This window comes from Mastigoproctus giganteus, chromosome 4 (genome assembly GCF_048544385.1).
Source record: "Mastigoproctus giganteus isolate SK-2022 chromosome 4, ASM4854438v1, whole genome shotgun sequence".
Lineage (NCBI taxonomy): Eukaryota > Metazoa > Arthropoda > Arachnida > Uropygi > Thelyphonidae > Mastigoproctus > Mastigoproctus giganteus.
This window is the reverse complement of record NC_143578.1, coordinates 68318102-68335893: the sequence shown is the minus strand read 5'-3', so window position 1 is coordinate 68335893 and position 17792 is coordinate 68318102. Positions and strand designations below refer to the sequence as shown.

General features: G+C 36.0%; 1 protein-coding gene across 2 annotated transcripts in view; it reads left to right on the top strand.

Annotated features, from left to right (window-relative positions):
• Nucleotides 1-17792, top strand: part of LOC150086817 (reelin-like) — a 1004591-nt gene that overhangs the window by 914566 nt on the left and 72233 nt on the right. For both annotated transcript variants that reach the window (XM_090372773.1, XM_090372772.1), the window contains 3 exons: nucleotides 2777-2946; nucleotides 12027-12258; nucleotides 16562-16730. In XM_090372773.1, coding sequence (XP_090228899.1) covers nucleotides 2777-2946; nucleotides 12027-12258; nucleotides 16562-16730 — 571 coding nt within the window. The remainder of the gene's footprint in view (nucleotides 1-2776; nucleotides 2947-12026; nucleotides 12259-16561; nucleotides 16731-17792) is intronic.

The following is a 17792-nucleotide window of genomic DNA, read 5'->3' as shown; positions in this document are numbered from 1 at the left end:
CAGAGAGTGGTAATCAATGGACACTGCTCTGGACTAATGTTATTAGTGGAGTCCCTCAGGGTTCAGTATTGGGTCCTTTATTGTTTTCTGTATTTATAAATGATATTGATGATGGTATACAAGCACACTACTGACACTATGCTGCTGCAACAGGATCTGGAAAGGTTGAGCAGATGGGCTGAGAGATGGCAAATGAAGTTTAACATTGACAAATGTAAAGTACTACATATGGGAAACAGCAACCCCAGAGCAACGTATCAACTCTGTGGTACTACACTGACAGTGGTAGAGAATGAAAGGGACCTGGGGGTGGTTATGCAGGCAGATATGAAGTTCTCTCAGCAGTGCAGACGGGCTGCAAGAGTAGCTCATGGTGTATTGTCAATGATATATAGGAATTTTTCTAGCAGGGATAAGGAGGTGATTATTCCCTTGTATAAGGCAGTGGTCAGGCCACACCTAGAGTACTGTATACAGGCCTGGAGGCCTCATTTCAAGAAGGATGTAGAGCTGCTGGAACGAGTACAGAGAAGGGCAACAAGATTAGTGAATGGAACAAAGGGGTGCTCTTACGAAGAAAGGCTTAAGTTTTGCGAATTACAGTGTCTGGAGACTAGGCACCAGCGAGGTGATCTGATAGAGGTGTACAAAGCCTTGAATGGTTTGAGCATGCTCAATGCTGATGGGATTCTTCCTCTTGCTCAGAATAATCACCTGAGAGGGCACTAAATTCAAATTGAGGAAAGACAGATGTAGGATAGATGTGCGGAAATTTGCCTTTAGCCAGCGGGTGGTTGGTAGGTGGAACAGACTTCCATCCCTTGTCGTGGAAGTTGATAGCCTAAATAAGTTTAAGGCTCAGCTGGACAGGTATTTCGAACGAACAGAGGGGTGAAGTGGAAGTGGTTATTTTTTATTTATTTATTTTACTTTATTTTTTTTTTGGCTGATGCTGCATAAGCTTGCTTTCTTGCATCAAATGCCTCTACTAATGCTAATGCTAATTCCCAGAAAAACATATCCCATAAAATAACACTGCTGATACCTGCCTGTTTCTGTTGGACCAGGAAATCAGAGCGGTTCCTCTCTACAGTTTGTTGCCATACCATTCAACTACTGCCCACACAGCATGGCAGAAACATGATTCATTGAAAAAGGCAACTTTTTCAGTCACCAATGGTCCAATGATGACATTCAGATGCAAACTTTAAGCATCATTGGTAACAGGTGGCTGTAAACATGGGTACCTTGACTGGGCAACTTTTCTGGTAGCACATATGGAGGCGGTTCATTGCAATGTGGTCTTGGAAACACCACTTCTGTCTATTATCAGTCCGCTGCCACCTTCAACCAGTACCCAACACTGATCCCTTTTTTGGAGGTCCCTCATATCATATTCCTTGCCTGTGTTGATCAAGTACTTCATATGGACCACATTTAATGGTTCTCATTTAATGGTTCTCAGTGCAACGTGTGCCACCAGGTGGAGAGGAATGGCCGATTTCTAAAACTAAGGGGAGGGGTAGCATTATGTTTTGACTGGACAGGAAGTATTCCTTAAATATATATATATATACAATGCAGTAATTTTATTAATTTTTCAGTTGTACTAAGTCCACTTCATTTAAGTGAAGCTGCTGTTAAGCTCTTAATATTGAATGGTACCTTGACAGTTGTTACAGTATCATTTATAGCACTGTTTTTTTTTTTTTTTTGATTTCCTCCCAAACACAGTGGAGACTTTATTGATCCTGTATTATGTTAAACATAATACTGGATCAATAACTTATTGTACTGCTGTTAATAAGTATTGTCTTAAATTTTTGCTTATTGTTTAGTTTTTAAATTTTCAATAAATTTAAAAACAATTCTTAAGAAGATGTAGATGGGTTAATAAGTAAATAAATAAAATATATTAAAATATTTACTATATATATGTATTACTATCTAATAAATTATAATAAATTATTAATAAATTAATAAATTATTCATACTATCTAATAAATTAGATAGTATGAATCAGAGCTGTACTGCTCAATATGTTCTACGTTGATAATAATATTAGTAAAATAATAAGAGGAGTTTACCTCAACATAGTGCGTAGAACACTTCCGTATGATACCCTCCAGAAATTAAAATGAAAAAATCGACAACTTACCGGTACATTAGAGTAAAATATAAATAATTAAATAATCAATTTAACACAAATCAAATCAATTTAAAACAATTAAAAATCAAATTAATGCAATTAAAAGAATCTAACAAAAATATTCAAAACGATTTTCCTTCCTGAAGCTGACAACACTTTTCGACCGTATGTCGTGATCACAGGAATGAAAATTGATTGTGTTAAATTGATTATTTAATTATTTATATTTTACTCTAATGTACCGGTAAGTTGTAGATTTTTTCGTTTTTTCCGTTTTAATTTCTGGAGGGTATCATATGGAAGTGTTCTACGTGCTATATTGAGGTAAACTCCTCTTATTATTTTACTAATATTATATTATAAAATAAAACTATAAAGTAATTTACAATACAGAAAAAATATACTATTTCTGCAATAAATGGCTTGTATTTGCAAATTATAATTCTTTGTGCTGCTTCAGAATAGTCCTCCAACCTAGTCCTCTTAGATTAATATTCTTTACCATTTTTTTTGTTCATTTTTTTGGTACTGTAGATAGTACCAAACTTTTTTACTTTTTCTGTTTTATTTATTTATAATTCTCAATATTCTTTTTTTTTTTTTTTTACTTTTTTTTTTTTTTTTTAGCAATACTCAGTTCAGGTGGATACAAACAACACCGGATCCTTTCCATCAAACTCTTTCTGCACCATCATGGGCTATAGATGATATTTTTATTGGAGAAGCATGTCCTCATCTTTGTAGAGGGAGAGGAATTTGTATAAATGGTGCTTGTCATTGTGATGATGGATTTTCTGGTAAATTTTTGATTAATTCGAATATTAATTTTAATTGTAAAATTCTAAACCAAGTTTTTCCTCTCTGGCCTGGGCACTATCCAAGGTTTGTTGGTAGTATCTGATTTACTGACTAATTAACTGCTATTTATTCTTACATTGTAATTTGAGTAACAATTAGGATAACTAATTTGAAATCTTGTCTTTTTCTACACATCAGAGTACTCTTCTAAATTTTCAACTCTTTAGCACTTCTAACTTTTTTCTTTCTCTTCTCAATCAGTTGATTAAGATGCTTTTTCACAGAAACATCTACTTTCCTGTTTTTCAACTTGCTGTTCACTTAAAAGATTTTCTGAAATGCATTTTTATGGTTTTACAGAACATTTACTTTTCTGCTTAATGTCAGTTAACTTTGCATTATGTTTTTTAAAATAACACAAACTTACTGAACTACCAAATTTCAGACATATCGAATTTATCAATATTTGTTCAAAGTCATAATTATGTGGCTTTGACACTCTTCATCTTAATACAAAAATGTCATTACCTGATCAAAACATAATCTTATTAGATCATGCACTTTGTATAGGCCTCTTTCTCTCAAACTGTTTGGCACCTATGTTTTCTGTTATTCATTTGTACTCTTGGATGCTTGTGTAATCCTAAAATGTTTTAGGTAATTCTAATAATTATTTTTATTGAAAAAAAATATATATATTGAAACATAATTTGGTCTCAGGTAAGCTGGTCTGAGCTTACCTGAGACCAAATTATTTATGGTAAATGTACCAGGTGTTAGACTATATTATAAAATGTTCTTCAATTTTATACTTGCAGGAAATGTTACTTGTTTTCATTCAAAGTGTCTGTTCCACATAGCCGACCGGGGTAGCCAGGTAGGTAAAGTGCCTGCCTAGCAACCCAAAGGTCGAGGGTTCGAATCCCGCCTCGGGCTTGGATCACAGTACTGCAAAAACCTTGGGAGGTGCACTATGGCCACAGAAGCCGATACGCCACCAACTACCAAAGAAAAAAAAAAAAAATGTTCCACATAATGCAATATTCTTTTTTTATCATCATTTGTTATCAATTTTTTATGTGTGTAGTTGTGATAAAGTGAGGTTACCTTGCATTACTTTAAATATAAACAATAGTGCCAGGTGACAAAAGCAAGAAATATCATTTTCAAAAATGGAGCACAATGGAATTCAGTTCATCCATATCATATAAAGCATTACAGCCAGTTTTAGTTTTAAAATTCAGTAAATTAGATCTTTGTTATACTTATAATGCAAATTTCCTGAAAATATCAAAATAGTAAAATACCATAGGATTGCAGGCATATTTCAGTGCAGGAGTTGAAATCAAACCAAAATTCACATGCTTTACCTTTGTCCCATTTTGATCATGAAAAAACTTTCTACTCTTACTGAAAACTGAATGCAAAGTGCTTTGGCACTAAGGTTTGAGTTTATGTTAAACTTATATGTTGTTGTTGTTGTTATTTGGTTTTTAAGCAACTAAGGTCATATTGCTCCGGAGATATGCGGTTGTCATTCCCTGACCTTTCTGCATCCTCCGTATTTGGTGGTCACGGGCTCGAACCCCGGTCTAATCAAGAAGTGTGTGCTACGCACTGCCGCTCCTGCCCACCTGGCTACGGAGGCACCGTTAAACTTATAGACAATTACTGTTATCCGTAGTTCTGCCCAAGTTGCTTATATCTTTTTAAATTGTATAGCATCACCAAAATAGGTGAATTTGCTGGACATTTAAAAATATGAAAACATTTAAAAATGCCACCAGGACAGCTGTTATGAAGAACTGACTTCTCATCAGCTGGTGGGGTCTCTGTTAGCAAACATGCTAAACTGTGAATAATGTATTTTAAATAAAGTGAATATTTTGAATAAGTGAACAACAAAGTGGTATAAAAGTAAAACTTCCATTTAAAAATAGAAAAACAATTATATTTACCTCTACCCCCTTCACCTTTAAGCATATGAATTTGATTTGATTTAAATTGTGTTGAAATACCCCTGCAAATCTATTGTATTGTATTGTATTGTACAGGGAAAATGGCCCAAATTTTTAAGCTTAAAGGTAAAAAATAACAGGTTATGTATTTAAATGAAAGTGTTACTTCCATATACCACTTGTCTGTTCACCTAGACAAAATATATTATTAACAGTTTGGCATGTGTTAGTTAATAGAGATCACCCACCAACTGATGAGAAGCAAATTTTTCAAAACAGCTCTCCTGGAGATGTCTCATATTTTTAATTGTGTAGTAGGTTCACCTATTCTGGTGATGCTATATACTTTAAAAAGATATTAGAAACTTAAGCAGAACCATGCATAATAGCATTTGTCTATAAGTTTAATATAATTTGTCTTATCGACAAATGATACTGAGCACTTGGCATTCAGTTTTCAGTGAGAGCAAAAAGTCTCTTCATGATTGACACCAAACTCAGGTAAAGCATACAACATTTAATTGATATCAAAGCAGGTACTGCCATATAATATTCCACATTGTGACTGTATGTGAAGAAACACATCTTGTATGTTTAATATGTTTTGAAGGTATGTTACATGTTTATGCATCATAATTCTATTTTACTCAGACCAGAATTTAAAAAAGCAAATTGTGTACTAAAAACATAAATACTATTTACATTAAAATATAAATTATGTACATTAAAACCAAGGAAACATAAAATGTGTATTTTGTCAGTGAAATTTAATTTCTAGTGCAGTGTTGACTTTACAAATGCTGTACTCCCTCCTTGCTGTTTTCATCTTCATTTTTTTTTGTTTTTTTTTTGCCTGTTTTGATCCAAAAGTCTACTCTTTTCATCCTGCTTACAGTTTCCTGATAGATCATGTTAATGAAATTATTCTTGTAGGGATGAAATCCTTTATTCCACACTCCACCTTAAAATCTCAAACTTTGTCTAAACCTTGGTTTCCCAATAAATAAACTAAGGCTGTTCAAGACAAGAATGTTGCAAATTACAATTGGCTTTTATCCAAATCTCCAGGTTTATTTTCTACCTATGTACACAAGAAGCATAAAACAATTATTAATCAGTCCAAAATAGATTTCAAACAAGCTAAGAGTAGAAAACTTGCTTCTTGTCCAAAGGGTAGTCAAGCAATCTGGTCTCTTGTCAAATTTATTGGCCGCAATGTTTGCCCATCTATACTTCCACCACCGTTAAAACCTGATGGTTCTATTGCTTCCTAAGCATCCTACTTTTCTTCTAACATTTGTATTGACAATCTTAATAAGTCACTTCTTACCATTCCCAGTGCATTCCACTCAGTGCCTCCTGTGGTCTCTCATCAAAAGGATGTCAGTAGAATTGTGAACAATTTTGATCAAGAAACACCAGGTCCTGATTGCATTTCTCTACTTATTCTCAAAACCTGTATCCTGTTCTGTGTCACCGTTTTACACTTTCTTATTCCACTGGTGTTTTTCCTCATGCTTGAAAATTTGCTTATATCCAGCCAGTTCCTAAAAAAGGTTATAATTCCCTCCAGTCTAATTTTCGGCCCATTGCACTTATCTCTACTCTTTCCAGAGTAATAGAGAAGTCCGTTAACTGCAACTCCAAAACTATCTTATAACTTTCCATTCTATCAACAATTAGTATGGATTCCATCAGTGTCAATCTACTGGTGATATCCATCTATGGACAAATTCAATAGAAAAGTTTGGTGAAACTCAAGCAGTTGCCCTTAAGATTTCTAAAGCTTTTGATCATGTTTGGTACTAAGGTCTTCGAAACAAGCTTCCATCTTATGGATAACTGACTCTTTTTTTGCAATTGGGTATCCAGTTATTTCTCTGACTACTCACTGCAGGTAATAGTTGATGGCTTTTTGTCTTCTAACTTTAACACTAATGCTGGTGTTTTCCAAAGTTCATTTTTTCTCACACTCTTTTCCTCTTATATATTAATGACTTTCTTCTGCAGACTGAAAATCCTGTCTATAGTTTTTCAGATTATAGCACATACATTATATTCTTCCTTCCATTTGAGAAACCTTGCCCTGCACAAACAGCTTCTTCTTCTTGAATATCTACCCAATTTCTTAAATGATCTCCAGGTAATTCTCCAGTGGAGAAAATTTAACTTAGTTAATTACAAAAAATCCTATAGTTAATTACAAAAAATCCTTCTAAAATTCAGTCCTATCTTATATCTTGCAAAAAGGAGCCCGCTGGTCCTATGCTTTGTCTTCAATGATGCTCAGATCTCTAGACAGGATCACATAGCCCTTGAGTCCATTGGTCCTTGAGGTTGCCACAGACATTCTCTCAGATATACCAGACAAGCTGTACTTGCTACCTGGGAGTCTAAAACACTGATGGAACTGATATTCGGGTGACACTCAAGTCAAGTGGACCCAATTTTGGCGAAGTCCGGACGGTCTGTGACATCCAAATCCTCTGCTTGCACCTTCACGATAGTGGGACTGTTAGTAATCCTGGGTATAACCCCAAGTACATAGTGGTGGGTGACCACCCAGATGTGAACCAACGTAAGCAGGGGTCGAGGTGTGGTGCCCATACCACATGGAGGAACGCCACCCCTCTATGTTACCAGGCAGCACTAGGTGGTAGATGACTCTCATCAACAGGTGCAATACCACCACTTTGCTTATTGGAGGCTTGAAGTGGTGGAACCCATGTTTAGTCTCTAGAGCTAAGGTCCGGTCAACCCTTCCCTATCTCTTCCATCATGCAGTATGATTGATGACTTTTGAGGTTATGGTGAACATCGTGGCGAGATCCAATATTCCTTACATTTCGAGGGTACAGCTCTAAAACGGTGTTCACAGGCGGCCGCTAGTTAGTACACTAGACAGAACCTATTGGTAACTCTCTAGGAAGCTTCCGGATCAGCTAGTGTATAATCTTACTACCTCTACTCTGCCAGATAGTGACTGGAGGGAGTCTGAGTAGTGTGTATGCAGGGAGCATTGTCGAGGCCACGTTATGTCAAGGATCTGGGTATATTCTTACCATGTGTACGCCATATCCAAAAATTTCATTACTTCATACAGCATGTCCCACCCACTTTTTCTTACTATTGAATACATAATGAATTGTCAAACTAATAGAACAAGCTTATCTGTGAAAATATTTAAACCTCCCAAGCACTTCCTAATTCATTTCACAAATATACATGGTCTCAATTCTAATCTCAATGATGTCCATTTCCACTTGCAGTCTGCCAAACCCCATGTACTTTTTCTGACAGAATCTCAGTTATCGGTTGATTCAACTACTGCTCATCTCAGATGCCCAAATTATTCGCTGTATGATTCCTTTCGCCTCAACGGTGATACTTGTGCATATGTCCGTTCTGATATTCTCTGTCAGAAACTTGGCAATTTGAAATCTCCTTTCTTTGATCTTCTCTGGCTTAAAATCTCTCTGCCTCATTGTGTCAAATTCATCTGTTGTCTCTACTGTTCTCCCAACGCCACTAATCACTTGGAGCTCTTGACTTCCTCTCTTTGCAACTTGACTTTCTGCAGTCCAACTTTCCTAACAGTGAGGTAATTTTCCTTGGTGATTTTAATGTTCACAACTCCAGCTGGCTTCCGTTTTCTAGTCACACCGACCCAGCTGGTCGAGATGCTGAGGCTTTTGCAATTACTAATGACCTTTCACATATTGTTCATTTATCTACAAGAATACCGGACAATCCCAATCATGCAGCCAATATGCTTGATATTTTTCTCGCAAACAACCCTTCTAAGTACACGGTCGAAGTGAGAGGTCCTTTAGGCACTTCAGATCACAACTTGGTGATTGTCTTCTCCAATGGAATCTTTATCTCATGGCTATTCCCAACCTCGTGTCGTTTCGCATTACAAGAATGCAAAATTGGATGACCTGCAAGACTTCTTTTCTTCTTTTCCTTGGTCGGATTACTGTTTCAAAACTTCTGATGTCAACGTTTGCTCAGATCGTGTTATTCTTGAAATTATTCTTGCAAGAATGGAATCCTTTATCCCACACTCCACTTTAAATTCTCTTCCTTTATCTAAACCTTGGTTTTCCAATAAATGTGCAAAGGCTGTTCAAGAGAAGAATGTTGCATATCGTAATTGGCTTGTTTCTAATTCTTCAGTTTCATTTTCTGCCTACACCAAAGCTCGCAACAATTGTAAAGCAGTTATTAATCAGTCCAAACTAGAGTTTGAACAGGCTAAGAGTAGAAAACTTGCTTCTTGCCCTAATGGTAGCTGAGCGTTCTGGTCTCTTGCCAAAGCTATTGGCCGCAAATTTTGCCCATCTCTGCTCCCACCTCTGTCCAAACCTGATGGTTCTGTTGTCACTTCAGCCAAGAATAAAGCTGACCTGCTAAGCATCCCATTTTTCTTCCAACTCATGTATTAATGATCTTGGTAAAACACCTCTCACCATTCCCAACATTCTCCATTCAATGCCTCCTGTGGTCTTCCTTCAAAAGGATATCAGAAGGATTTTGACGATCGCAGTCACTGAGGGTGAGGGTAGATGGCTCTCTGTCTTCTAACTAATGCCGGTGTCCCCCAAGGTTCAGTTCTTTCCCCCACTCTTTTCCTCTTGTATATTAAAGACCTTCTTCCATTGACTGGAAATCCTATCCATAGTTTTGCGGATGATAGCACATTGCATTCCACTTTCCATTTTGAGAAACCTTGCCCTGCTCAATCAGCTTCAACTTCTCGAAAATCTGCTACCAATTCCTTAAATGTCAATCTTCAGGTAATTCTGCAGTGGGGCAAAGACAACTTAGTTAATTTCGACCCTTCTAAAACTCAGTCTTGTCTTATATCTCGCAAAAGGATTCTTCTGCTCCTATGCTTATCTTTAGTGACACTCCGATTTCTAGGCAAAATATCTCTCTTTTGGGGATTACCCTGACTTCTAATCTCTCTTGGCACAAGCACATTACAAATATTGCTTCCTCTGCATCTAAAAAACTTGGTTTTCTCTTTCGCTCTCGGCGTTACTTTTCTTCCAAACAGCTGCTCACTCTATAAATCGCAAATCCGCCTTGCCATGCAGTATTGTTCCCACATCTGGGGTGGTGCCCCCAAAACTTCTCTCAGGCTTCTTGATTCCATTCAGAAGAGGGCAGTTAGGTTAATTAATGATTCATCTCTAACAGAGTCTCTCCACTCGCTGTCTCATAGATGTACTGTTTCTGCTGCATGCCTCTTCTACAGATACTTCCATGGGCACTGTTCTTCTGAATTGGCTTCTATAATTCCCGCTCTCTCTTTCCAAACAGTCCAAACACGTGCCGCCACCAGACAACATCCATTTACTGTCCAACTTCAAACTCACAGAACCAACTTTTCTTCTTCCTCGTTTATTCATTCAACTGCCATTTTCTGGAACAACCTTCCTTCATACATATTTCCTGAAAATTACAATCTACAGAAGTTCAAGTCCAATGTCAACAAATATCTTCTTTCGTCTTCTCAAACTCCAACCCAAGCACGGTGCTAAGTACTATAGGTTCTAATACCTCTCGTGTTTGGGGTTTACATAAAAAAAAAAAAAAAAAAACATATCTCTGTTAGGGATTACCCTGACATCTAATCTCACTTAGAATAAGCACATCACAAATATTGTTTCCTCTGTATCTAAAAAAATACGGTTTTCTCTTTTGCTCTCAATATTATCTTTCACCTAAACAACTACTCTCTCTCTCTCTCTCTCTCTCTCTCAACACACTCTTTTTCTGCTGCCTTTTCTACAGATACTTTCCCATAGATGGGAATTGGCAATCTAGAATTCTCCCCCACCCCTTCTCTCTCTTCCAAACCAGTCTGAACATATGTCAGAAACAGTCAGCATCCATTTACTCTCTCACTTCAAACTCACAGAACCAACTTTTCTTTTTCCGCACTCATCCTTTCATTTTCTGTTTTCTGGAACATGCTTCCTTCACATGTATTTCCTGAAAATTACAATCTACAGAAATTTAAGTCTAATGTCAACAAGTACCTTCTGTCCTAACCATCAAACCACATGTGGTACTAAGTATTATGGAGTTTCATAAAAATAATTGCCTGATCACCAGCTTTCTGAAAGTCAAAAGTTGATAGCTATGGGTATATAATATATTGAAGATTGAACATATGTATCTTCTTATACTTGTTGGCTTTCAGGTATACCAACTGTAAATAAAGCTGCAAGAGTTTCCATCACAGAAAATGAGGTGCAGAAAAAAGTTAGTGAGTGACAAAAAAAGAACATTTAGAGGTCTAAATCGCATCCTATTAAAGAAGTAGTAGCTGAATTTGCTGGTGTTTTAGAAAGAATAGTATTAAGGGTTTTTTAAGGAATGATGAGTCAAAATCGACCAGAAATCTGTGTCAGAATTGGAGTTGAAAGTCTGTACTAAGTGATCATTATTAGCAATGAATATTGCATCTAGTACATGAAAAATAATGCCAAACAAGTTGAGAACTGCTGAAAACAGTTAATAATCTCATTAGCCAATGTCTGATAGAATACAATGTCAGGAGAATTGCATAACTGGAATAGATTCTCCTAAAAAATACGGCCAATGTACTCACTGTGCATAAAAAAACCCAGCTAATATGGGCTAAAAAGCACAAAGACTGGGCTGTCTTTGTGCTTTTTAGCCCATATTAGCTGTCAGTGATTGGAAATCTGTGGTGTGGAATCCAAATTTTGCCTGTACTCTAATGATGAATTAAATAAATAATTGCTAAGTGGATATCACACATCTCTTTATCTTAATAAAGTAGAATATCTATAATCCAGATACATTTTGCTTAAATAACTTTCAGATATACTATTTACATGTTTAAGAATTAAAATAAGCTAATGTTGTCTTATTTATTTTAACTAATCACCATGGAGAACAAACTTATAGTTGCTGCAAGGCTTGTGCATGCACAGAGCTTATGTTTAACTTATACTGATCAGAAAAAAGCCTTATAATTCATAAACCTTTTTCTAAAAATTAAGGCAAATTTTAAAAGAAGAAAACAAATAATTTTGTTCATTAGAATTGTTTGCATTAATAATTATATTTCATATTAATAGGTGTGGACTGTTTACCTTCCAAAACTGCCTTTGGAGGTAGTCTTTTGCCATCCACATTTCTAGATGGGTTTGAAACTATCATTAATGATGATTTGTGGCAAATAGTATTAGGAGGAAGAATTGGCACAGAGTGTAGTCCTTTAGCTCCTCATGGACATGGTAAACATCTTTATTTTGGAGGGTGTGGCATACGCCATGCTATTACAAAAGAAATTGATGCATCACTAGCAAGGTAAGTACTGTTCATTGTATATAAGGAAAGAGAAAGTAAATAATTTAAATCCTTTTTCTGTTTTCCACTGTGAATATAACACTTTTATTGGGTGTTTTTCTTTAGTTCCATCTCTACTATCTGCTATTAATTTTTTAAAATACCAACATCTATTTATGCAGTCCTCCTCTTCAGCTAAGTATTTAGTACCATAATTCTTAAAGGATACAAAGAAGTGAACTTTTAGTATTAAGTTAATTTCACTTCACTTCACTTCACTTCAATTATATTATTTCCAGTTCTAGATGTAAACCATATAAAAAGTCTAAACATAAAATGTCATCATTTCTTGCATCCAATTGTTTTATAACTTCATCTTGTAATCAGTCATGTCAGTCCATCAGGATAGTGCCATATTATATTATTATCCCCAGACTCCATAATCTTGTCCATCAAAGAAGTCAAAGTCATTGATGTATAGTTATCCATCACCTCTTTAAAGAGAATGGGCCTGTGGCACTGGTTTCCATGGTTTAGAAGAAGAGAATACAGCAGAGCCAGTGGAAGCAGTAATTAATTAAATTTAATAAGTTTTAATACGACAAGTAGCTTTCAGAGTAACGAACTCCTTCTTCAGCAAGTACGTACAGAAATGCAAACATGACATAAATTGTTAGAAATGGAATAAATCATACTAAATATGCTGTATGTGATTAGATGACTGGGAGAGCACATACATGAGCGCAAGTGATCAGTCATTCACTAGGCCAGATCAGGCGATTGTTGTTGTTGTGTGGCATGCATATGGGATTGCTGCCAGTGTTTTTTGTGTTTCAACACTACTGACTCCAAAATTGAGTGGAGTCTTGTACCTATACTGCGATTTAAAACTTTGTGACAGCTGGATATATTTAGGGACTCTAACCACAGGCAATAGTAGTGTGGAGATTGATCGATCACCTCACTATCGTGCCTGGGGTTGAGGCCATGATGAGTTGACCAAAAATGTTCCGCGATTGCAAAGGGTTCAGAGTCACTCAAGCGGATGGATCTGTCATGTTCCACAAGATGGTCTTGAAGACATCTGGAGCTTTCCCCTACATAGCAGCTGCCACAATCGTCGCAAGTAATCTGGTATACAATACCGCTGCATAAGAGGAAGGTGATCAGCGTTTTTAATCTTGAGACTAGAGATCATAGACTCCTGCCAGGAAGTTGTATGCATTTCATGCAGTACTCACGCAGGATCTTAGAAATCTGCTCTGAGACGCCCAGGTAATACGGAATAGAAGCAGTAGGTACACTGTCACTGTCGCGAGGGGATGAGGGCCTCGGATGAGTTGCAAGTTCTTGTGCTTGTAGTAAGCATGGGTCTAACACACGAGCTGGGTATCCACAATTAGTGAGGTCAACTTTTACTTTAGAAACCTCAGTGTGCCTGGCTTCCTCTGAGCTGGAATGGCTCCAAGCTCAAGAGAGTAGAGCACTTGCTGTGCTGTTTAGATGACAAGGTGCATGGTCTGACCTGTAGTTCGTGACCTGCAGCACGTTGGTTTCCAGTATATTGAGGTTTCCAGACAAGAGCCCACTCATCTCACTAAAACATCTAGGAAAGGAAGTGTCCCGTTCGCTTCTAATTCAAAAGTGAACTGTATGAATGGTGATAGGGAGTTGAAGTACTTTAACAGTGGCGCATCTGAACCTCGGGGGATGATGGTGAAAATATAGTCTACATACCTGCACCACATGGTGATTGGTACCGGAGGGTTCAGGAATATGCGTTCCTCTAATTCCTCCATTGCAATGTTGGCTTTAGCTTCTCGCCTCTTTAGCATCTCAGTTATGGCTTAGGGAGACATTAGCACTCCACCAGTCCAAGAATATCATCCTAGAATCTAGTGATGATCTCAGTAACATTCCTACTGGTTTGCACTCAATGCAAACCTGTTATATCTTTTTCACTGTAACTGAATATATGCCATCTGCCTCGGAACTTACTTTCCCTTAGCACCAGTAGTTTTTCTGATATACACCTCTCAGAGATAACTGATTTCCTCTGGTTGAAATGTTCTTTCAGTTGTATAGATTATTTAAAGTACTTGTTTCACTCATTTGCCTTCAGCTGGATTATTCTCTGATTGCATTTCTTTGACTACCTGATTTACTCTCTTTTCTGTATTTACATATGAGTAGAACTCCCTGTCCCCATTCTTAACGTTCTTTTCTAGTGATTTCCCATATACTCTGCTTTCATCCATTTCATTTGATCAGTGATTTTGTTACCTATATTCTAAAATCCTTATAATATTCTTATAATTTACATAGGAATTAATTTTGCATGATAGTGTGTAAATAACTGTTTGTATGATAGTATGTAACTGAAATAGTTACAGACTATCATACAAGCAGACTATAACAATGTTTTGTATATGCAATCATTTTCACATTTAGGAAAGAGAAAAACAGGGACTATAAAAACAAATCATTTATAAATAACCTGCTAAAGGACAAGGCCTGTTTTTAAATAGATTTTTCTCTCCTTCTGTTCAGTTTCATTTTCTTCACTTCTTCCAATGACTGTTTAGTGTTGTTTTTTTTATCAGTCTGAAATCTGGCACCCTTACAAATTATCACCCTTGGCCTGCACTGCCAGTTTGTAAAATCATCCTGGGGAAATCATATATCAGGTACTTAATTAGCCTGAATAAATATATATATATATTCATGTAAACTACTATAAATAGAATAGTATCGATAGAATTATACTTTCAGCAATATCTTGGATGTTAAACTCCCTGTAGAAAAACTGCGTGAGGCCAGTATTATAATGTAATTAACAAAATGGGTCTGTTTCAAATTCAGGTTATTGCTATATATTTGAAACAACTTATAAAATAATGCAGCCTTTCCATAAGGCTTTAACATTCACATAAGTTACATTTCCAATTGGAAGTTTTCTTCAGATCTACTACTTGGCTGCTTATTTAGATTCAAAACATCCATTCATCACTTGGCACAAGGTTGCTAACAGGACTATCTGCTGTCTGATAATATAACCAGTAAGTTCCGAAAGTGGCCACAACAGTGCCTTGAATTTTTAATGGACAACAAATTTGTCTATTGGGTGATGTTATTCAAATAAAAACAATATTAATTACTTTAGATAGACTGTGTGAACACTTGTAGTCATTTCTAAAGAGTACATGCCTGAGCACCATCACTGAAGTGACTACAGCATCTCCCCTGATAACTGACCCCAAAAATTAACATAGAGGAGCATTATTTTAGAAGTTGTTATAAATTTTGTATGGTTACCAAGTATATGGTACCACACACAAATGTAGTAGCTTGCAAAATGAATTGTTATAGGCTGTTTCTTTCTCAGTGACTAGATATTATCAAATAGACTCCTCTTCAACAGCTTTTAGGTGATGTCCTTAGTCTTAAGCTTTTTTTCAGATAAAGTTTGGCACAGTTTTCACTTCACATTCCAGTTTCTAACTTGATAGTATGATAATGTGCATAAGTATGTTATGTAAGTAGCTTGTCTTAAAATTGTCTCTTGGCTATTGTGGTAAATTAATTGTGCTGTGCTTAAAAATAATTTCAGAGTAGAGTTTTAAAATAGATAAATTTTCAGTGTAACTATATATTTTCTTCTTAATATAATGCATGTAATTTTAATTTTCTGTTAAGAATTAAATTCTTAACTTTGGGATCGTGGAAATGATACAGAAACATTGCCTGTAACTTATTTAGAAACATTTTTCACATTTAAGTTAATTTGTTATTATTTTTTATTATTTTTTAAATATTTTTTTTTACTTTTTTTAATTTTTAAAAAATATATTTAAAAATATATATGGCAAAATACTAAATGGGTACTGTATACTCTGTCATCAAACAGGAATCATGTTTGCTTTGCCATCTGCTAAGAAATACGTTATTTCAGGGTTCATGATAATAAGAGAAAATTGTATTAGTTTTGAAGAATGACAGCTGAAAACAATTAAAGAATTAGGCATTTCCTATGTAGAATTCTCATTAAAAGGAAAATATTTTCCTAATAAAAAAATTATGATTTTAGAGCGAAAGGTAATGTTACATTTTCTTCTGTTGCCATCAGTGGAGAGACCATAACATCATCCCTACAGTTGACTGCAAATATTAACACAGAGAGGCATATTTAGTTTCAAATAAATTTTTTTATAGTTGTCAAGCATACAATGCCACGTACTGGTATAGTAACTTACATTTTCTTTCATGTTCCTGTAAAATTATGATTTAAGATTGAAAAATAATGAAATGAAATTTTCTCTTTCAGCAAGCTAATGTTTGTTTTAAAAATTGGTAGTGAAGATGGATCACCACAGTGCCATGTGAACCTTCAGTCATCAGTTGACAGTGACAAATCTGTTTTGCTTCAGTACAGCACTACTGGTGGAAGCAACTGGGAACTGATAGCTATTCATCCAGCACAAGACTTTTTACAGGTAAAAAGAGAATTACTATTAAGTAAGAAAGGCTTAATACACTTTTCCAATATGAAATGTTTTATGAAATATTTTACTCATGAAAGATTCTTCATGCTGAGAAGAGGCTGTGTGAGTGAGGCAGAGCCATACAAAATTAGTGATGTTGTAATTACAGATGATTTTTTGTTAGAAAACATTTTGAGCATAAAGGCGAGCAAGGCTCCTGGAGTTGATGACATATATCCTGTAGTTTTAAGGGCATCTTTGGACTCGGGGGAGATTCCTTTGAATTGAAGAACTGCCAGTGTATTGCCAATGCATAAAAGCAGTTCTAAGAGTGAAGTTGGTAACTACAAACTGTTTAGTTTGATCGGTTAGCGGTAGGAAAAATTATAGAGTCAATGATTAAGAGTGCAATCCAGGGACATTTAGATAGATATGGCATTCTGAATGACACAAAACATGGCTTTGTGAAAGGTAAATTATGCTTAACTAACTTAGTAGGCTATTTTTACAGTTACTCATGAGCTGGATTTAGAGAATAGTTTCGACATATTTTATTTGGATTTTAGCAAAGCATTTGACTTGGTCCCTTATGAGAGGGTACTGTTTAAGCTTGAACAGGTTGGGATTACTGGTAAGGTTCTAAGATAGATTGCTGGATGGCTGCAGGACAGGAGACAGAGGATTGTGATTAATGGATATTCTTCAGATTGCTGTAACGTCAGGAGTGGGGTCCCTCAAGAATCCATTCTTGGACCACTTGTTTCTCATTTTCATAAATGACATTGACAGAGGGATGGAAGGCGTGATGTCAAAATTTGCAGATGATGTTAAGATTGGCAGAGTCATTAATCATCAGTGCCAAGCAGTGCTCCTTTAGGTAACTTGAACAGACTTCAAAGATGGTCTAAGAAGTGACATCTATGTTTTAATGTTGCTAAATGCAGGGTCCTACACTTGGGGATTAGTAACCCACAAATAAATTATACACTTGGTGGGGTTGAATTAAAAACAATGGAGAAGGAAAGGGACCTGGGAGTTGCAATACAGGCAGATATGAAGATTTCTAAACAGTGT